Here is a 23,162-nt window from a genome sequence, read left to right as displayed (position 1 = left end):
GAATGATGATTGGACAAAACAGTCCACAACAGAATGCAAAATAATGATTTATGAAACTGTATATTGTAGACTGGTTATGCAGTGCACTTATAAAATTTGTTGAGTTTATTGAGTAAATGAGTTTACTGGTTGTTTTAAAGAGGCTACAGGAAAATTTTGTTAAACTGGTGTATAACTTCTATATTTAAATTCTCTGGGAAATTACTCTATGTTTTCACAGTCACAAAAGTTTACAGCAGCTTTGGCTGTGTCAGATTAGGCAGCGCATTGCAAAGTGTTTCAGGAAGTTACGCTACTGCCCACCATCAGGAAATGGACTGCTTCTTTTAGTAAATGTATGTCATGGTCTGAAGGCAGATCGGTCATGTACCACAGTCAAATAGGAAAAGTATTTTGATCGTAAGGTAGACAGAGAAAGGAGATAAACATAAAGCCACTGGAAGAAGGTGCAAACACTGAACACCCCCTGAAGCAAGGCAAAAGTAATTACTTTTGTCTTATCACAATACACAAGGTAAGTCATTTTTTATGTGTAGATCTAATTTATTGCCATTAAAAAGTTATATTTGAATAAATTAGGCAGATACCACAGCTTTTCATTATATCCAATGAGATTTAAGTATTGTAGCTTTGAATTAATCTGAAAAAAAAAATTGAATATGTAGTTTGTTTTTGGTTTAAATTTTATAAAGATTAGAATGACTTGTAGCCAGTGTTTATTTACATTTATCAGACACTTTTATCCAAAGCAACTTACAGTGCCCTTATTACAGGGACAATCCCCCTGGAGCAACCTGGAGTTAAGTGCCTTGCTCAAGGACACAGTGGTTGTGGGGATTGAACCAACAACCTTTTGCTTACCAGTTCTGTGCTTTAGTCCACTACACCACCACCACTTGTGTTTATAAAATATTGTTTATAAAATAGGTAATAAGGAAATTGGATTAGAAATCTTCTTGTAGCCATGTTTTTACTTTTAATGTTTTGTGCGAAATAATCCAAATGCTTATTTTGCATATTAAACAAAACTACAACCCCAATTCCAAAAAAGTTGGGACAATATGAAAAATGCTAATAAAAACAAAAAGTAGTGATTTGTAAATTATATTCACCCTTTGCTAAATTGAAAACACTACAACTAAACATTATATTATGTTTTACCTTTTATATTCAAAATATTTAACTTAATTTTATGTACAGTAATTTTAAATCAGATGATTGCACCAAGCTCCAAAAAGTTGAGACAGGGGAAATTAAAGACTAATAAAAATTTGACGAGTTGAAATAAAAAGGCAATGTGAAACAGGAGATGTTAAACAGGTGAGGCAATTGTGTCATACTGTATACTGTATAAGGAGCCTCCAAAAACAGCCTAGTCCTTCAAGAGCAAGGATCGTTCAAGACTTGTCAACTTGCCAACAGATGCTTCAGCAAATAATCCAGCACTTTGAGAACAATGTTCCTCAAAGACAAATTGGAAGGATTTTGGGCATTTTACCCTCTACAGTGCACAATATAGTTAAAATATTCAAGAAATATAGTCAAATGTCAGTGCGTAAAGGGCAAGACGAAAACCACTTCTGAATGCACGTGATCTCTGATCCCTCAGACATCACTGTCTTAAAAAACATCATTCATCTGTAATGAATATCATGAACATGGGCTTGGGATTACTTTAGTAAACCTTTGTTAGTCAACACCACTCCCCGCTGCATCCACAGATGCAAGTTAAGACTTAACTATGCAAAGCAGAAGCCCTACATCAACACTGTCCAGAAGCACTGACGACTTCTCTGGGCTCGGTCTTATCTTAGATGGAAAGTAAAACAGTGGAACTGTGTTTTTTGGTCCGATGAGTCCACATTTCAAATAGTTTTTGAAAAACACAGCCGTTGTGTTCTCTGGGCCAAAGAGGTAAAGGACCATCCAAGCTGTTATCAGCGTCAGGTCCGAAAGCCAGTGTCTGTATGGGCCTGTGGTGTGTCAGTGCTCATGGCATGGGTAACTCGCACATCTGTGAGAACACCATTAATGCAGACAGATATGTAAAAAAAAAAAAAGCACCATCTTTTTCAGGTACATTCTGGAATTTTCAGCAGGACAACTTCAAACCACATACTGGCCGAATAAGCAGAGAGTGCGGGTGCTAGATTGGCCTGCCTGCAGTCTTGACCATCTCCAATTGAGAATGTGTGGCACCTTATGAAGCACACAATACGGCAACAAAGACCCCATACAATTGTGCAGCTGAAGACCTGCATAATGGATGAATGGGGGAAAATTACACTTTTTAAACTTAACAAACTTGTGTCTTCAGTGCCTAAATGCTTAATAAGTGTTATTAGAAGAAATGGTGATCTTTCACAGTGGTAAACACTTTTGCAGAAATAGCAGCTACATATACTTTTAGCTTAGATGGAGTGTGTTGCTATCATCTGATTTAAAATTACTATACATAAAAAAAACCCCAAAAAACAATGAAATTCACAAGTTAAAACATCATATAATGTTTAGTTGTAGTGCTTTCAATATAGCAAAAGGTGAATATAATTTATAAATCACTCCTTTTTGTTTTTATTAACATTTTTCACACTGTCCCAACTTTTTTGGAATTGGGGTTGTACTTGAAATCTATTTTCCTTTTACTGTTTTATTTTTGTTTTTTTTTGGTAGATATCTATTTAAAGTATGCAGTCTAACTCAATGCAAAGTAAATTGCGGATAGGAGTACTTACAGCTGCAGGCGATCCTGTATCTACTGTGTGAACCCCAATGAAGTTTGTAGTGGACCACGGAAATTGATTCTTATAGGACTCATTTTAGTTCCCTCAAGTACCTCAACGATTTCTCAGAGATAACATTACATAGACTATAGTGCAGGCACACATGTGTTTAGGTTTGTTCTAGTTTCAGTCGAGTAGGCATAATAAACCAGCTCTGCTTTTAGATGCTTTAAGGTTTTGCTCAGCTCTGTAGTGTTGATGTGGTTAGTAGTGGATGAAGATGTGTCAATCTCCCTGATTTTGCTATTATTTCAGGGTCAGCAGGTCCTGAAAATCTTATTTCATTGAGAATGCCTGCATTCAAAATTTTGTGTATTCAAATTAACTTGTGCACAGACGAACTGTCAGACATAGGCCTCATGCATCTAATTTTTTGAGGGGGCACCAGGGTCAGCCAAACCCAACCCACCACCACCATTTATGCAAAATTCATATTGCTGCAACAAGCAGTATAAATCACAGGAAACAGTAAAAAACACCTGTTTTATTCAGTAACTGTATCAGTAATGGTTGCATTCGATTGCATTTTTCCATCTTCAGACAGTTTTACATCGCTTTCTTGTGCTCTTGCCACTTCTTTTGTGCACATATTTTCCATACACGACATAAGAGGCAGTGCAAAATGTGTCTCAGCTTAATAAAGAGTGAGCTGAAGCCTGTCTCTAAAGAAGGTGAACATGTAGCCTTCCCCTGAATGAGGTGATTACTGTAAATGTAGTTTTTAATGTTCAGTGTAAGTTATAGATAATAAAACTAACTAAATGGACTCACTAAATGAAAATGAACAATTTTGTGTTTGTATTTTGTGTTTTGTATTTCTCTTTAAATCATCCATGCAAACTCATTAGATTTGAAATAGGTATCATGGCTAGGGGGCTTGGTTGACACGTAAAAGCAATCTAAAGTAATATTAGTTCTTTTTAACCATTACATTCTATTTTATAAAAATGAAATAATAATAAAAAAAAATCATAATCGCATTCCTGCAGGATTTAATCTCAGGGTACGCACAACAACCTGACCAAGAAAAGAAGTGTACCCTTATTGTCAAAGGGGGTCCGGGCATGTTCCCTAGGTTGAAGTTTTTAATTTTCTTGAGTATGTATCTATTGTCTAAAGAATTTCTAAAAGAGGCCGATCATACCAGAGTGATATATATTAACCTTTCCATTAAGGGGCAACATTTGACCCCTGGAGATGTTTTTCATGGGCATTCTTTTACATTTTAAGAGGGCATTGTTGGGTCATCATCTGGCACAACAGTTCTAATTCATGTTTCGCCTTTGTGGTTTTAATAAACTATAATTGTCACATACAACAGTGCATCATGAGTTATTAGGATTTATAATGAATATAATAATTCATTACATTTAAACAACACAACGGCTAGGCATATGTAAAGCGACATTTCAAAATCGACTATGTCGATTATTAGTCAAAGCTCTGTATAATTAGGTTGGAGTAATTTCCACAAGACACCAGTCAGACGCGTTTCTTAGACTCTAAGCACAGCCCTTCAATAGGATAACAGACATTCAAAAAATTAATTATCTTAATAACTATAACCTTTGTTTGCACAAAACAGTCAAAGTCCTCAAAATCTGAATGGATAAGTCAGATTGTAAAATACTGTTGTGTTGCTTTGTTTGGTGTTTTTCACCCTTAGATGCATGTTTTATCAATACCTCTTTTTGTTTGTGTCTTCATTACATAACCGGTAAAATTCATAAATTTGAATATAAATGAAGTAAAAGCAATAGAACAAATAAAAACTAGAATGCCTAAAACAGCATGTGGGTAGTAACATTACGCATAGCTGCTCATAAAATTATCGTGATATATGCATTCGGATGTATTAACTAAGTACAAAACATGAAATAATGTAATGTTATTTAAAGAGGCGCAAATTTAGCCTACCTCCATTTCATAAATGAATTCCAAGGGCTAAAATTCTTTAGTTTGACCTCTAATTTCAACTACAGAATATTTAAACCTACAATTTAAAAAACCTAAATATAGAAATAAAATGACATAAAATATATAAAATTTTCTGCCACGGCACACTTTTTATGACTAAAAAATTCTACAGCACACCATTATCCCACATCGGCTAACCATCGTCAGTATTTTTCCTTTTCAAGAACTTGTCCATGTTTTCTGTCCGTCTTAGTAGCATGTTTACTTGTAATGTTTGAAATTTGGCTATTGTTTTTCGGCTATGTAGTTGAGCATATTGTGGCATTGGCGCAGTAAAGGCTTCTTCCTGGCAACTCGACCATGCAGCTCATTTTTGTTCAAGTATCGTCGTATTGTGCTCCTTGAAACAACCACACCATCTTTTTCCAGAGCAGCCTGTATTTCTCCTGAGGTTACCTGTGGGTTTTTCCGAAAGGTGAGGAGTTTGTAAACCTAATTTTCCACGGCACACCTGACAATCTTTGACACACTAGTGTGCTGCGGCACAGTGGTTGGGAAACACTGGTTTACAATAACAGTGGTTGGATGAATACCTGGAAATGTCACCAAGCAAACCATTATCTGTTTGTCTTTTATCTTCTGAAACATGACAAGAAAACACGGAATACTGTCTCTTCATCACACCAGTTATCGCAATTGCTATCACTGTTTGACACATTACAGTTTTCCCCTAGACAGAGAACGTAAACAGCGCGGGTCGTCTTGATCCGTTCAGCTGCCCGCCGCCTTTCTCAAAGGATACAAAATCTGCTGCTACAGAGGAACCGTGTAAAACTGGCTTTCATTACTTAAAAAAAAAAAAAAAAACGTCTCCGGTTACGTATGTAATAATACGTAATGAATGTAATAATAATGAGATGTAGGGAATGAGACATCGCCTCGCTGACACTTACGGAAAAAAATCCTTTCTTCAATTTCTGAACTCCTATTGGATTACGCCAATTCAGATGCAACTGAACTGAGCCAATGGTGTTCTCACCCGCTCAGCCAGTGACATCAGCCTGTTTCCATTTCCTCCCTGATTTTGGAGAGGAGTGGAGGAATGAGGCGCAGTGGGGGGAATACATACTTTCGACCCACTGACCATTTGTGAGCTAGCGCATCCACCCAAAACGGGGCTTGTCCTGTCATGGAATACCACGGGGGACAATGAGAGGTCTCCTGGGAGGTGATTAGATCTATCGTCACCCTCCCAAACCTGTTGCAGATCTTCGTGACCATCAGGGGGTGGCGTTTCCACTCCCCTGGGATCACTCCCTGTCGAGAGAGCATGTCTGCTACAAAATTCAGGGCTCCTGGAACATGGGTTGCCCGTAATGACAGGAGACGCTCGCCACTCCATTTGAAGAGCTAGCGAGCGAGTGTCATCATTGCTGGAGATCGCACACCGCCCTGGTGATGAATCAGTCGGTGCGAATCAGAATATGATGCCCTGTCACTTCTGACTTGAATGATTTTAGGGCTAAAATAACCACCAACATCTCCAAGCGGTTGGTGTGCCAGGTCTGTTTCACATTCGTCCATTCCCCGATTGCCGTGCGGCAGTTGCATAACGTGCCCCAGCCCATGTTGGACACATCTGTAGTGACTACTTTGCGTCTGGAAATCTGACCTAAGGTGTCCCCAAGCCGTTAAACCCCAGAGCTGTCCATGGTGCTATCGCAGATAGACAATGGTTGGTGACTACAACACGATGGTGCCTGTAGCACCATGCCCATTGAGGAACTTGGCGGTTGAGCCAGCATTTCAGAGGTCTCATGTGTAATAGACCAAGGGGATTGACTGCCGCTGCGACTGCCATAAGCCCGAGGAGTTTCTGAAAGCATTTCTTCCTGCCATGCTGCATATCGAGTGTATTCTCTCGGCCGAGAGCGAAGAGCGCATTGTTACAGAGTTCAAATGCAACCCCCAGGAAGGATATATCCTGACTGGGAATTAATGAGCTCTTCCCCACATTGACCCGTAGATGCGCGAGCAACCTGTCCCTGTACAAGTGCGCCACAGTCTCTTACTGTGCTAAAATGAGCCAGTCGTCGAGGTAATTGAGTGTGTGCAGTCCCTCCGCTTTCAGAGGGGCTAAAGCTGCATCCATACATTTCGTGAATGTGCATGGAGCGAGGGAAAGGTTGAACGACAGGACTTTGAATTGATATGCGAACTTCAAGAGGCATCTGTGATGAGGAACGATCGGGATATGAAAATAGTAATCTTTCAGATTTGTTGAGACAAACCAGTCATTCTGACAGATGTGTGCTATGATCTGCTTTTGTGTCAACATTTTGAATGGGTGCTTTGACAGTGCGCATTCAGAAGCCTTAAGTCCATAACTGGAAGCAACCCACCGTCTTTTTTTGGGACAAGAAAATAACGGCTGTAAAGGCCCTTTTTTTTAAAAAAAAGATTATTAAAACTACAGCGCTGCCTATTTCCACCATTGAAATCTGCTGCTGGAAAGAACCCAGAAACGCAGTTTCCTGCGGTGTGACGTCAGAGAAATTTCATCTATAAACATCTAGTCAGAGTTATGTTGATATGACGGTTATTTCACCAGTCGACACAATAACGTTTATAATATGACAATTAACCCTTTTCTGTTTGTGTTGTAAGTATCCAACAAAGTTGAACCTTTAAACAGTATATGTGCAATTCCTAAATACGAAATACAAACATGATTATTGACGTTATAAAGACGTTACAGTTCAAACAGACAATCTGTTGACCGAAAATAAATGATATTTTACACACATTTACAAATAAATTGTGTGAAATGAGTTGATACTTAAATATTGTTTATTTTGTTTGCCACATCTCTTCAGAGTCTCTTCCAGTCTTGTCTCCGTCGACTGTTTCAAGTGAGATTGCACGTACGTGCAAGTCAAATGATCCCATCTTCAATGCGTGTTGCGCGCGCTCCTATTATAGCAAATGATTTCCTAATTGTTAGTTTTAGTTTTATTGTTCGTTGTTGTGGAAACAATAATAATAATAATAATAATAATAATAATAATAAGCATGTAAGATCCTTGCACATTCCGTGATCCATCCTTTGAGATTAATTTTGGATAAAGTTCATGTAACAATACAATGGCTTGGTAGGGTAGGGCTGTTAGCAAATCGTCATCACTTATAACACATGGGTGAAATGGAAACTTCTGCTCAAGAACTAGCAATGTTTCTTCTGCATTAGACACTTACCTGATGAAAGTTATTTCAAAAAGAAAAGTGGTAGGGACAAATTTGGCCAAGCCAATAAGTGGTAGGAACATGTCCCACACATTCCACCCATAACCTATGACCAACAATCATAAATCAAAGAAGAAATATATCTTACCATTATTGTGAGGTGAAAATGAGGACCCACGCTATCAGTGTCACAAAGTCGCTGTCTTAAAATTCTTTCAGAAAACAGCACGAGGCGTACTTGTGGGTGTTTTACATTTTTCAGAAGGAAAAATTATATATGAAAACTGGGACAGAAAATGGTCAATGTTGCATTTTGTCAGTGCTATAATATGAAAAGAATTGCAGTTTTATGTTTCTAATATTTTAGTTTTGATGAAACACCAGGGGACCAGGGGGTTACGTTTTTTTTGGCTTTATGGGTGGTCGCCCAGCTGCCCCTCAATTCAAACACTTTTTAACATAAAACTCCCTCAGCAAGGCAGAAGTTCAAAAACTAATTTATCACAAAATACCTGTAAATAATCTGTTTGGAGTGCATTTTTTTCCAAGCTAGTATATATTGAAATTTTGAAACAATGAGAAATTATTTATGGTGACATAACACTGGTTTAGACAGAGTTACATTTACCAGAGTTACAAACTGAGCTACCCAGTTTTGAAGAATGAAAAGAATGAATTTTAGTTCCTCTGACATCTGAAAGGGATTACATAGCTTTTAGATCTGGTAATTGTCTAACCAAGAAATTATTCTGAATTACTGTGCTATATCTTATGCATTATTTAGACTCTTTTCCAGATGTGCTTCAGATTAATGGATAAGCAGTATCTGTTAAATGGAAGCATATTGCATTGTTTTGCAGGAAAACCTGGATACTCCACAATGTGCGAGGTATTAATTGTTCATACCAGTGAGGCCAATGAATGGGCTGAGTATCTTCAGCAAATTTTGGTGGAATCGTGTAACTTTATGGAAGGCTCCATTGTTTTGATTGATGTTTTTGAAAAAAATTTGCTGGAAAATCAGGAACTGTTTGATTTGGCAAGTGTCAGCATGTGCATCATGCCTTTGCTGTCTACTGTGTTCTTGGACATGCAGAGCGATCCAGAAGTGCTTGATACTTTCCGGGAACTTCTTCAACCCCCTCACAAAGTCATTGCATTTTTGTGTGGAGTATTAGAAAGCGAAATATCAGCAGACTATTTTGAACACTGGGATCTTTGGAAAAAGCTCAGTTCAGAAGATGATCCTTCAGTATATGTGTCAATAGTCCTTGAGTGCATTAATGATGGTATGTATTCTTAATATTCTCTGTCTATAGTTGAAAGTCTCTTTCAGTATAAGAATATATTAACATTTGCAATATAATCCACGATCACCTCAGATAATTATCTAATACCTGTTTATTATTATTATTACTTCATCTCAGCATTTACATCACACCCCTTCTCTAAAGTCCAGACTCTCTGCTAAAGAGTGCATCAATTTTATTTAAAAGGAATACAAGTGTTTTCAAAGTTTTTTTACAGCCTATAAAATATTTGTATTTGTATATCTATATTTTGTTTTATTTAAAAACTATTTACTGTAATAATACGTTTAAAAAAAATTTTTTTTTAATTAAATGTACCATCAATTGTATTTTTGTATGGAGAATAATTATCAATTAAACCATATCCTTTTAAGTGGTTGTCCTGAATTAATGCTGATAGCACTTTATAATAGAGAAACTACACTGTATAAAGTATTTATAAAGTATAAGTTTGGTAGCTTTTTATTGAACAATTTATTGTTTGCTACACAGAATATAAATTAATCGTAAACTATTCGTATAAAGCCTATTAATGCATTAATGATTTAAAAACAATGAATTAACTATAAACAAATACTTTATACTGTGTAGTTATTATAAAGATTTACTGTAATGTTTAATATATAATTTTTCATTCAAGGATATATTAGTAAACAACATGACCAGGAGACAAAAGATGCAATTCAACTAGAAGAACACAAGGATGAGTTCACATTATCTGACATTCCTGGGAGCCTAACTTTACCTGATGAAAAAGAGCAGCATGAGGTGAATGAGGATGATGTTTGTTCCACTGATGAGCAGACTTGTGCCCCTGAGACACAAAATGACGAGACCTGCCTTACTGTCCAACCAGACAGAATACTATGTGGGGTGAGTGCAGAGGTATTTTTGAAGAATTATCTTTAGTAGCTGTTTAATGATGAGTGACAGCTATATTTTGCATGTAAGTTTATAGTTAGCTCAAGAGCCTCTTACTTTAATAAAGATGGGAGTATAAAATGTATTAACGCATACGGATGTGGCACAGGCTGATACTAAATTTATCTTTTCTAAGAATTTGTCAGTGTTAGTGCTAGCATGAAGCTCACATAGTTTAAGATCACACTTTTTTGTGCATTTCAAATAGTTTATATGGGCCCCCTGGCTGGAAGAAGCTTGATTTAGATGATTTACACCACTCATATTTCTATGACACGAGGAAAGAAGAATGTGCTAGACAACTGCCCATGCTGTCCTCTTTGATCGTTTTGGTTTTGTGGGAATATATACTTAAATTAAATGCTTAATTTAATGAAAGATGAGCTGCTTTTATAGGTCAAACAGTGCAGTTGAATTTCAGTGTTCAATGTGATATATGATGGTTTGGTAAAAATGTGTCAGCGTTTTTTTACATTTTATTTAATACTCACTTCACATCTTCTGTAATGTTATGCGGTAAAAAATATAAAAAATATTTTTTAATTATTAAAGTAGTTTACACAGACTAATAGCTCTAAACTATAAACTATAGCTCTTGGCTCATTGCTCATTCAGCATTTCACTTAAAAGCATTTGCTGACATTTGCTGAACAACATAGGTCTATGACTAACTTTAGATTAGCTTGTGTTACTCTATCACAACATTATCTCATGACTTTCCCATCATTTGTCTGTCCCTATATAGACTCGCGTGAATATTTATATAATTTTGGTAAAGAAATTTGCCGGTGAGGGCAGCGTGGAGGTGGAGTTTCACTCTCAGGACTCAACACCAAAAAGAATGCCTGGAACTCTTGTAAATGAGTGTATTATTACTGTACAGTCACCTGGTAAGACAAAACATTTCCAGAAAGAGGAACTTTTCAAGTCAGTTCCTTCATTTAGTTTTTCACATTCAACTGAATTTACATATTGTTTCCTGTTAATGTAGTCATTGACCATAAAAGAAGCATTGTGTTTGAAGTTTTGACAAAATGTTGTTTTCTAAACAACATTTGTTTCTTTTCTAAAGTTTATCTGGTGTTGTTTTGTTTTCTAAACAACATTTGTTTGTTTTTTTAAAGTTTGTCTATAGTTTTGCTTTCTAATCAATGTTTGTTTGTTTTTTAAAGTTTGTCTGGTATTTTTTGCTTGACTTCATTTAGATATGCCAGCTGGAAATGTATCATTAACTCTTTATAACAACGAGTCGGTGATCTGCTCAACGACAGTAAAATATTACACAGAAATGGAGGAAATTTGCAGATATCTAGAGAAAGCAACTGATCCAATGCAGTTCATGTGTCAGGTAATGATGAAACTGCAAAACAAAAACAAAAACAAAAACAACCATACAGAAAAGTCTTTCTTGCAATAAAATAGGTAATATACTGTAAACTACAAAGTCCCTGTCATATTTAAATAATTTAAAAAGTTTCTGTGACAGAGCTCTAAGGTTTAAAGGTGGCCTGCTATTGAACAACAGATGTCTGGTTGGCTCAGCTACTCAGTATTGCAAGATGCTTTACATAGTAATTAATTGATTAGTCAATAACAATAAAAGTCATCTGAAAAAGGTACAATGCTACAGCAGTTAAAAAAAAAAAACAATCAAACAAAAAAACAGCTAATCAAAAAAAAAAAGTGTACACATTTACACCATAATATTTCCTGTGCACCTTTTAGTCCTGTCATTATGGGACTTATCCTTCAAACTTCTTTTTATAACTTTAATTTATATGGATCTTTATTTGTTTTTGTTTTTTTTATTTAATAAAAGATTTTAAATCTATGATATTCAATTTTCAGGCATTTGATATCACATCAAATGCACACGAGTCCCTGGATAATTTACTTACAGACTCTCTCAAAGAACGAATGCCTCTGAATGGATTACAAGTGTTTGGAATTAGACAAATTGCACAGGAGACAACACCAGCAAGTAAGCGATTTTAATGCACGTTGTATTTACTTATTATGAAAGTAGATTGATTATAACACAAAGTTAAGGCTATGTTGATAGGTTCTAGCTGGATTTCTTATTTGTTTTTAATCAAATACCTTTTTCAAAGCTTTTAAACCATGTCAATAACCATGTTTTGAAAAAACATCGTTTTTTTGGAATGTGAAAAAATGTCTGTCAAAATGATCTAAGACTTCACCTTTCAAAATTATTTGGGATTTGGCTTGAAATTTGGAATAATGGAAGATGTCAGGAAAATCAGGAGATGTAATTATTTTGTGTATTTACGAGTCACAGTAAGAGTCTATTAAGAGTCTAGTGGCTTACCAGAATGGTGGACGGTTAATTATCTCAAAAGCAGGAAATATAATTATTTTTTTTTTTTAAATAATGGAGGTAAGCGACCAAATCAGTTAACCTCAAGAAGAGATCTCTATTTTTTGCCATTTAGATCACCGTGACGTGGAACTCCCAACACTGCTTCATTTCTCGGCCAAGTATGGGTTTAAAAAATTGACATCTTTGTTAATGCGGTGCCCTGGAGCCTTGCAGGCCTACAGCGTGATGAACAAAGATGGAGATTACCCTAACAAGCTGGCAGAAAAGAGTAACTTCTCTGATTTAAGGCAGTTTATGGATGAATATGTTGTGAGTTCACTGACTACATGTTTTATGAAGATTTGGCTATATGTTTTGAGTACATAATAACTTAAGCAACTAATAACATCAATGCATGCAAAACTAAATATCCTTGCCATGTATAAGACATCCTGACACAACATGTCTGAATTAGAAAGAAGTTTTAAGTTCATTGCATGGAATATTGGTAATAGAAATGCAATAATGCAACTGTGTTATATAGGCTCTGTTAATAATTTACATTCAATTTATGTGGCAATATTTGTGGATTACTTATTGCTTATAGTAATTTTCTTTGATGCCCTATGTTTCAAGGTGAAACAATGGTGAAATGGTGATAATGGTAATTATTTATGCTATATATATTTTGTTTCATTAAACCAACCAGGAGACAGTGGACTTAGTGAAGGCCCACGTGGAGGAGTCCCAGAACACCCCTGGAAATGAAGATGTTTATGAGGATATGTTGACAGCTTCCCACAATTTCATCACAGATTATGGGGATAGTGAAGATATTTACGAGTGTATGATGAAACTGGATCCTGAGATGGGTTTGTGTATGGCACTCTCATTCAAATCTCTAGTGTATAGTTTTTTGCCCAAAACATTGCTGAAGGATATTAAAACATGTTATTATTTGGATGTATAATTGTTGAAGTACCACCTAATGTTATCACTGAACTGCTAAACTAAACTGCTAACCCAACAAAATGTATCAATGAAAATGCTCATGCCAAATGGCAGCTAAAAATACATTTAAATTGTTGAGACAAAGTGTAATAAAATATGTATATACAATCCATATTTGTACAGATGATGACTCAGAAAGTACTTTGGAGGACTCCAACCCTGAGGATACAATGCTGATAAATTTTTTTAAAGGTAAAACAATACGAAACAATGGTCTTGACACAGTTGTTTATGTCTGCCAGGCCTCATATTGTCATGGAATTACTTCTATATTTTAATGATTTAGAAACATCACCCAGGAAGTAATATTTATTATGAAGGCCCACAATATTATCCATTTATTTGTATTGTAACAAAGGAAATGGGGAATCAATCAAAACTAGATTAGATTAGACAACTGGCCTAGCTATACTGAATCTTATTCTGCTTTAGTGGGACTTTGAACCTCAGTTTGCTGATGTTTTTTGGAACTTTGAAGCAGCAGTTTGCTGGTGAATGGTACTCATAAAGACTACTGTATGTTCTGAACCATTTTTTAGACCTTTTATAGATTGTCAAATAATATGACACCATTACTTCTAAATTTAAAACCAAAGTGATATACTCTTACCCTACTAAGTCTTGAAGTCTCTTTTAGCAAAACCTGAAAAAACTTGTATAAAATCCTTGAATCACAATTCAAACAATGGTGGATATCCTGAAATGGATGGCGATGAATACCATGACATGGGCCTTGATCCGGAAACCTATAGGGAAATGGAAGAGGAGGACCCATATAACACGTGCTGCATTGATCAAATTTATGACACCGTGGAGCCTCCTTTCTGCATTGCTCCTGAAGTTCTCAACCGCCCACCTGCACCAATTCCGCGGCCACCCAATCTGCCAGAGCCTGAAGAGAATACAACCTACATTTCCAAAGGTAGAAACGAAAAGTCAACCACAGTGAACCACAGTTCAGGCATAGCTGATCTAATTTTCCTCACTAATATTTCAAGTTGTTGACAGTATAAAACAGTCCCCTTTAAGATTCACAACTGCAGTGTTTTTGCTAAGAGAGAATGTAATTTTACATGTTTTACAGTGTTTTGCCCCAAGGAGCCTGTATACACACTAAGCAAACAGCCAGAAAGAGATTCTTTAGGTATGAAAGTGTTTTGAGCCTAAATGACATCCATATAAATGGGAGGTTTTTGATATACATGAACAAGATATGGCTTCATTAAATTTAAAGTAAATAGTAGAATATGAGACTGAATTTTCACACTTGAACATTAATGTCCATCCCCATTCTTCCAGCACCTGTGCAAGACAGGGACATGAGCAGTCACCATGACCCCTTTGCAGGCATGAAGACCCCTGGACAGAGGCAGCTCATCTCTCTGCAGGAGAAGGTCAAGGTGGGTGAGCTTACTGTTGAAGAAGCAGTGCAGGAATTCAAGGCTTGGCAGATTGATCAAGATAAAAGATCACACTCCCTCCGTTTTCAACAGGTAAATAAAGCCATAATAATTGTTGAAATAGAAAGTCGTTAAAAAGCTGTTTTTTTTGTTTGTTTGTTTTTTTACTCTTTTTGCGTGGTTTCTTCAGTTTCTGTGACAACAGCAACTTTTAACCTTACAATGTATGTTTTTATACCTCAAGGAAAATTTACAGAAATTAAGAAACAGCATCACTCGGCGCTGTAGAGACAAAGGGACAAGTGGTAAGGAAACACAGGACACTTTTCCCTCCATTCAAAATCTAATTTAAAAAACCTGGAAATAAACAATACATTTTAAGGTATTGAAAACATTTAAACTGATGTTGTGATGTAAAATGAATAAGACATTTTTGCAGTTCTGCACTATTTCTAGGTCAGTACTCAACTGCGAAAATTTGTGAAATTGACCATGTTAACTCATAAATCAGATTGCAGCACACAAGATGCTCTTTAGAATATCCTGAAATCATGCTGAGATAACATGTATCATCAGGTCTTACTCAAAGTTGTGGAATCCATGCCAGCTTGAATGCATGCTCTCATTAAAGCAAATGAGGGACATACTGTACCAAAAAGTTTTCACTCAAATTGTTATGCTGATAATATGAATTATACTTGTATAAAAATGTATTAAATCAGAATCGGACTATGGACACGACCATATACAATATACTTATATGCAGTTTACATGGAGTGCATTTTGATGTACAATAATTTTTCAGTAACAGAATTTGACACAGTTTGGTTACACTTTACAATAAAGTTCCATTTGTTTCACTAGTTAACAACATTAGTTAACATGAACTAACAATGAACAATATTTTACAGCATTTATTCATCTTAGTTAATGTTAGTTATAACAGATACTAATACATTTTTAAAATCAAAAGTTGTATATGTAAACATTAGTTAATACACTGAACTAACATGAACTAACAATAAACAATTGTATTTTTATTAACTAACATGAACTAAGATGAATAAATGCTGTAAAAATATATTGTTCATTGTTAGTTCATGATACTTAATGCATTAACTAATGTTAATGAATGGAACCTTAATGTAAAGTGTTACCAACAATTATTATAGCAAATCTGACAACAAAACTATTTTTTTTTACAGTACATATGCCAGAAAACAAGCTCTCTGTTTTTCATCAGTTTTACATCTGTTTGTACCATTAGAGCTTATGATTACAGCACCAATGCAAACAAACACTCAGTGGGGTTCTCAAGTGAACATGAATTGTTCGGTGTATGAACCAGCACATCGTTTGATTACCCAACCCCCTCCTGTTAGTAGACCGCTGCAGAGAGGAACCTGGCAGACAGGAAGCACCTCCAGCACTTCTAGTATGTAATAAATAACTTCTTTAATCTCATGCAATAATGTTACTGCAAAAATGGCGTAGATTCCACAGCCCATTCTTAATATTTATTTTGGTAGAATGTCCAGATATGGGTTTTAGTGGAGACTGGAGATAAATAGCATGGCTTTGATGTTTTTTTTTTTTTTTTTCATCTGGTAAGGTAATCTGTAAACTGTCTTAAATTTCAAAGGTATAGTTCACCAAAAAATGAAAATTCTCTCATCATTTACTCACCCTCATATTCTTCCACACTTATGTGACTTTCTTTCTTCCATGGAACACAAAACAGGATATTACACAGAATGTTAGTCTCAGTCACCATTAACTTTCATTGTATGGAAAAAAGATGCAATGAAAGTGAATGGTGACTGAGACTAACATTCTGCCTAACTTATTGTGTTCCACTGAAGAAAGAAAGTCTTGAAAAGTGTTGAAAAGAAAAGAAAACAACTCCTTTTGTGTTTTGTTTAAGAAAGAAAGTCATACGGAATGATTTTAGAAAGACATGAGAGTGAGGGAAAAAAAAACAGAATATTTATTTTTGGGTGTACTATTTTCTTAGTCACAGAACTTTGTTCTGGATGTTCACAATTGTAGGGCATTTCAATAATGTAATTCCAAATATTTGACCTGAGTAGGTAGTGGCAGTCACAGATTGAGCATTCAGAGTAATGTCAGCAGCAGCAGTGGGGCAGATGGCGAATGTGAGGTAAACGTATTTTCTTTCAAAGTTTTTCTCAAGCATTTGGATGATTACGATAAATATAAATAAACTTTATTAACTACCTTGTTGTTCTGAATCAAGGTCCTAAACTATACTGTTATAATACACAAAAATAAATGTATTTCATCTGGTGAAAGTGTATAGATCATGTTATAGTAGAGAATGAATTCTATGAATTTGCATCAAGATATTTGCAATAAAGAAAAATTTAAAGAGGCCCTATTATGCTTTTTGGGATTTTACCTTTCCTTTAGTGTGTAATATAGCTGTTTTTGCATTCAAAATGTCGGCAAAGTTACAAAGCACAAAGTCCATGCCAAAAGGAGTTACTCTCTCCCACAAAAAACACTGCTCCTGAACTGCCTGAAATGCCTGGTTTGCAGTTCAACCATTACTTCAGTGACATAGCTATGTCACTATGTAACACATTTGCATAATGCCCACCTAAGGGCTACTCTGGCCTGCCCTCAAACAAAGGTAGTTATAGCCGAGGCCTGGATGAGTTGGGTTAGTGTTGTCGCCATGTCGAGAAGACGCTGTTTTCTTCACTGCGAAAGCAAAATCTCTTTGTTTGGACTTCCAAAGGCAGATTCATTGAAGAATCAGTGGTTAAAATTCATTTTTACCTCTATTCCTCAGCAGTAAAACCACAACCACAAAATAACAAATAACAAAATTGTCGCTCTCTAGAGTCTTTATCAGTGGTAAAGTGAGGAGGTTTACTTATAATTACAAGCTGTAATGTTACGGCCACTATCCACGGTAGTCCACGGCTAACTTGCTCACTAACTCTCTAATACCCCTGGGAATGTCCAACCGGGAGTAAGCCTATGTTCTCTGTTCATAGCTTAGGCAACAATAAGTTCGGCTACTCCCATTCCAGCAAAAGATGACTAACTTAGATGCACTTTGTGTCTTTTACTTGAAGCTTTGTTAGGTTCACAATAATCAACAGTGTACTTGGTCCTAAGTTACATAACCATTGTTACCGTGATGTAGAGAAATTACACAGAGGGTGAAAAGAGGTGCTGCAGCAATGTACAGTGTGAGAAAAATAATGTGTTTTTTGAACATTAAAGCATGAAAACCTGTTCTAGTAGACCCCTGAAATAAAATTATGAACATGTAAATGAGCATAATATGGGCTCTTTAAAACAACCATATAAGAAATTACAGTACACTCTTAAATATTTGGTAAACTTTTACATTTGTTTTTCTATTTAAATGTGTTTACTTGAATGATATAAGGAGCCTCCAGATATTCCGCTTCCACCGCGGCCCCACCGCCCCGTTGTGGATACTCCACCAGTACTCCCTCCTCCCAGAGTCCCACCACGCATAACAGAGCTGTAAGTGTTAAAAATGGCATACAAAATAACTGGTAACAACTGTATTGGATCAGTAAAGACAGACATGTTTTCTAGTCTTGTCAGGGCGGTACTGTGAAGTGCTCTTGTAACTACTCTTCAAAAATTAATTAAAAACAGGAGCCATGTTGCACAGCGAGTCTTAAGATGGGAAAGTGTTAATAGAGAGTTTGTGGCTTAAACTAGTTTTATTTTCGAAAAGTTTCACTGCATGTGATGTACCAGATGACTGGATAAAAATGTGTAGGTGAAGCAAAGGTGGTTCAAATATGAAACCCTACACCTCCTCATGTGACAAATTCAGCATCAGTTGCAAAATTTCCAACCACAAACTCAGAGTTTGCTTAACTTAACACTCCATCAGTAATTTTATCATGCGTATTAAAATCAAACTTTAATTCTTGTGGAGAGGTGAGTTTTAGAATGTGCTACATTTTCAAAAACTCTTAATATACACAAATACCAGAGGATTAGTATTGCATGAGTCAGGGAGAGAGTGAAGAACATGTGAACTCAACTGCTATTAAAAAAAAAAGAGTCATCTCTATCTATTACATTTTTTTTTTTTTTTGTGTGTGTGTGGATTTTTCCTCTTTTTCACCCAATTTGGAATGCCCAATTCCCAATGCGCTTTTTTAAGTCCTCGTGGTGGCGTAGTGATTTGCCTCAATCCGGGTGGCAGAGGATGAATCCCAGCTGCCTCCGCGCCTGAGACCGCCAACCCACGCATCTTATCACATGGCTTGTTGAGCGCGTTGCCACGGAGACATAGCGCGTGTGGAGGCTTCACGCCATCCACCGAGGCATCTGCGCTCAACTCACCATGCGCCCCACCGAGAACGAACCACATTACTGCGACCACGAGGAGGTTGCCCCATGAGACTCTACCCTCCCTAGCAACCGGGCCAATTTGGTTGCTTAGGAGACATGGCTGGAGTCACTCAGCATACCCTGGGATTCGAACTAGCGAACTCCAGAGGTGGTAGCCAGCGTCTTTTACCACTGAGCTACCCAGGCCCCCCCCAGCTATTACATTTTAATTGCTTAAAGGGATAGTTCACCCAAAAATGAAAACTCAGTCATTGTTTACTCACCCCTGTGTTGTTATAACCCCATATGAATTTCTTTATTTTCCTTAACACAAAGGGAGAAATTGTGAAAAAATACAATGGCAGTTTATGGTGACTACCTCTTCAAGCTTCAAAAGGACACAAAAGTATAATTCAGAAGTCTAATAAATTATTCCATGAGACTCCTGATTATTATGAAAGCATACGATAAGGGTTGGTGAGAAACAAACCGAAATTGGATGTACTGTATTATTTAGTGGAACTGTTGACCGACCGTTAATCTCCTGTGCGCGTTCATGATAGGGCACAAGAGCAACAGTTCACACAGCCCCCTTGCGACATTGGGGTGTTCAAACGAAAACTCATTTTGTTTATCGAAAAACAGGTCCACCACAGTGACCATAGTGACAACAGAACACAACACAGCTGCACAAAAACCAGAGAACAGAACTTACCTAACATGTCTGAAGAGTTTGTAGTCAAAGAATAGATGCATTTCTATGCCCAGCCTTATGGAAATCAAACAGAAACACAGAGTCACACCATGTCCTAACCTGATGCAAACGACATGTGATAAAAGGTATATTTTCTATGTTAATCAGAGTTTTTGTCCTAACCTGCCATGACGAGCGATGGTACATTCTATTGATCACTTGTTTACTATTTTAGTAACTCCATCCACTGTGAACTGGCACCAGTCCAAAAACTTGCTCATAATAGTATAATAAAGTCAGTATCTCATGAGACGGTTAAAAACTGCTTGACTTTGGCTGAGAATGTTACAACTACCAAATGTTTTTGCGGAGTTCTCACTCTCCTCAGGCCTGTCACAAATACTCACCAGTTCAGAATGGAGAATAGATGACAGACATTCCCACCTTCTCCATCTCTCTCTTCGATTGAGGACTCCGGTTCAAAAAAACAAGGCTAGGCATAGAAATGTATCTATTCGTTTCTCTGGTTTTTGTGTAGCTGTATTGTGTTCTGTTGTCACTATCACTGTGGTGGACCTGTTTTTTAGACAAACGAGTTTTCGCTTGAACGCCCCATGTTGCGAGGGGGCTGCGTGAACTCTTGCTCTCATGCCCTATCATGAACGTGCACAGGAGATCAATGGTCAGTCAACAGTTTCACTAAATAATACAGTACATTAGATTTCGGTTTGTTTCTCACCAAACCTAATTTTTTTTGCTTTCATAACAATCATGAGTCTCATGGAATAATTTATTAGACTTCTGAATTATACTTTTGTTTTGAAGCTTGAAGAGGTAGTCACCATAAACTGCCATTGAATGACATCACTGAGCACAACATTTTTCACAGTTTCTCCCTTTGTATTAAGAGAAAGTCATATGGGGTTATAACAACACAGGGGAGAGTAAACAATGACTGAATTTTCATTTTTGTGTGAACTATCCCTTTAACATTCTATAAATTTAAAGATGCTGTAAGCGATTTTTTTTTTCATGGAAAGGTATGCAAAAAAATGTCCTGCTCCCTGAAAGAAATGAATGAAATAAGTGTTGTGAGGTATCTCACCTGTCACTGTGATAGCACTAGACTCTGTAAACAGCAAACAAAAATGTGTCCATGAGCCACGGTCTCTGCCACTTTCTGCCTGACAATCATTTTGCATATTCTCATAGTATTGTAGTTGCAGCGAATTATTGAGGGATAATGCCATTTTTATGCCATGTTATTCATTACAGTTGTCAGTTGAGGGCGCTATTTTGCTGTTGTTGGTTTTGACAGCTGTTTCTGCTCAGTGTTGGTCTCCATAAATCTAATTTGGCATGTTTTGGAAAAAGGGGGCATGGTTAATCCAACAGCTCAGCTTGTGGAAATTCTAGAATGGCTAAAATTGCTTACAGCACCTTTAAGCCAAAGAAAGATTTTCACATTTTAATCTTACATTGTTTTTTTTTTTTTTTTTTTTTTTTTTTTTTAAATATCAGGTTAAAAAGAATAATAATAATAAAAATAATAATAATAATAATAATAATAATAATAATAAATAGGCTGAAAAAGCTAAAATTATCTATAAAATTAAGTTTGAATGGAGCTCACTGAGAAAATGAAGTGTTCACTAGTTGTCAAGAATTCATTTAAAATTTAAACCGCTGTGTTTTAGGAACCCGGAGAGCATACTAAACGAGCGCTATGTGTCAACTCCTGCCCGTCCTGTTCCTCAGGTGCCTCCTCAAAGGCCCGTGCCTCCACCTATACCGAGACGGACGTGGTGATGGCCTACTTCAAAATGGGTGGCTTTCGATCTGCATGACTGTGCAAATTTGGTGTCAAGCCTTTCAAATTGAGATTTGTAAAAGTCTCTTCAAGATGGGGCAAAAGACAATAGATCAGTGTCCAGTGCATTTTTTTCAAGTGTTTGAGAACTAAACTAGACAGACTTGCAATAAAAACAACCATTATCAGTTATACGTGTTAAATTATGAAAAGTCTTCAGCTGAAGGGAATAGGGATGCAGTATGTTTAGGGGTCGTCTGATGTGGTTGCTTGTTTGCTATGTACAGCTTTTCAGTGTGTGCTCTCTGAGTATCATTAGTTACAGCAAACAGCATACTCATGAACTTGCCTAGCCTACTTTTTTTATTTGAACTCTGTGAAATTACTGTAAGCACTGTGTTGACTGTGATCAGTGTAGATCAGATTTAAAGTTGCTTGGTTTTCTCTGTTTTGAACATATTTATTCATGAATGCACTTTTCACTGCTGGCTACAATATATACTGTATACTGTACATAGGCGGAGGGTGAGCGAACTGCAGGGTAAGGCTACCATTCCAATTAACAGAAATCGCTAAATACTGTATGGAATCAACTGCTCACCCATTTCTGAGATCAATATGCAGTAGCAATTTTGCTTAGTTTATTTCAAAGCTGTATACCCCTTAAGAATGTTCATTTACTTTTACATATATTTGTTTTAAAATGTTAAATTCTTTCAGAAATAAAGACATTCTCCATAAACGCAGCGATTTACGTTTTAATATAAATTTGGCCACGGCCACTGATCTAGAGTCAGCTTTCCCTTTACGCTAGTAATTGAAGTTTGTATATGAGGTGGGGAAACTGATCATAGACAGTTTACTGGTGCAGCTATGAGCAGTGTTATTCAGCAGCTCAGCAATACTTTCCGATCAATACCTTATAAGCATTAATACGAACATCATGCCTGTGGTCAGACTTGCCTCACACATACTCCGCCTGTGACTGTATATACTAAAGCTGAGCATTGTGAATGAAACAAAACTGAAAATGAAAGTGGTGCAATTAACAGCACAAAATGTGTGAATGCATAGTGTGACGAAAACAAAGGACAGTGAGTGTGTGTGTGTGTGTGTGTGTGTGTGTGTGTGTGTGTGTGTGTGTGTGTGTGTAGTGTGTGTGTGTGTGTGTGTGTGTGTGTGTATGTATGTGTGTTCACGTTTGTTAAACCATGATGATGATTATAGATTTTTCTTTATAAATTGTATTTAGTTCTGCCTTTGCCTGGAGTGGAGAATGGTTAAACCTGAAAATAAAAAGATGAACTGTTTTAAATTTGTGTCATATAACAAGTAGGCTATTAAACACATGAGTATTAAATAAAGATTTTAATAAACACGATCAGCATGTGTGATTTTGA

The 23,162-nt window shown here is 36.5% G+C and overlaps 1 protein-coding gene across 4 annotated transcripts; it reads left to right on the top strand.

The window, feature by feature from the left end:
• The first annotated feature begins 313 nt into the window (after positions 1-313).
• On the top strand, positions 314-23,137 carry LOC127411804 (phosphoinositide 3-kinase adapter protein 1-like). Of its 4 annotated transcripts, none has more exons than XM_051647595.1 (17): positions 314-514; positions 8,804-9,232; positions 9,894-10,126; positions 10,920-11,064; positions 11,380-11,522; positions 12,023-12,155; positions 12,628-12,824; positions 13,204-13,366; positions 13,629-13,697; positions 14,143-14,427; positions 14,590-14,649; positions 14,805-14,998; positions 15,150-15,210; positions 16,173-16,340; positions 16,996-17,066; positions 18,330-18,430; positions 21,650-23,137. In XM_051647595.1, exons 2-17 carry the CDS (start codon positions 8,824-8,826, stop codon positions 21,759-21,761), a joined length of 2,544 nt encoding a protein of 847 aa, XP_051503555.1. In that variant the 5' UTR covers positions 314-514; positions 8,804-8,823; the 3' UTR covers positions 21,762-23,137. The 4 variants fall into 4 exon arrangements, with proteins under 4 accessions (XP_051503555.1, XP_051503554.1, XP_051503553.1 ...); XM_051647594.1 differs by having other exon boundaries at positions 13,204-13,372; XM_051647593.1 differs by having other exon boundaries at positions 12,604-12,824.
• The last annotated feature ends 25 nt before the right edge of the window (positions 23,138-23,162 follow it).

This window comes from Myxocyprinus asiaticus, chromosome 21, assembly GCF_019703515.2.
Source record: "Myxocyprinus asiaticus isolate MX2 ecotype Aquarium Trade chromosome 21, UBuf_Myxa_2, whole genome shotgun sequence".
Lineage (NCBI taxonomy): Eukaryota > Metazoa > Chordata > Actinopteri > Cypriniformes > Catostomidae > Myxocyprinus > Myxocyprinus asiaticus.
The sequence above is the reverse complement of the archived record's forward strand: the minus strand, read 5'-3'. Positions and strand labels throughout refer to the sequence as shown.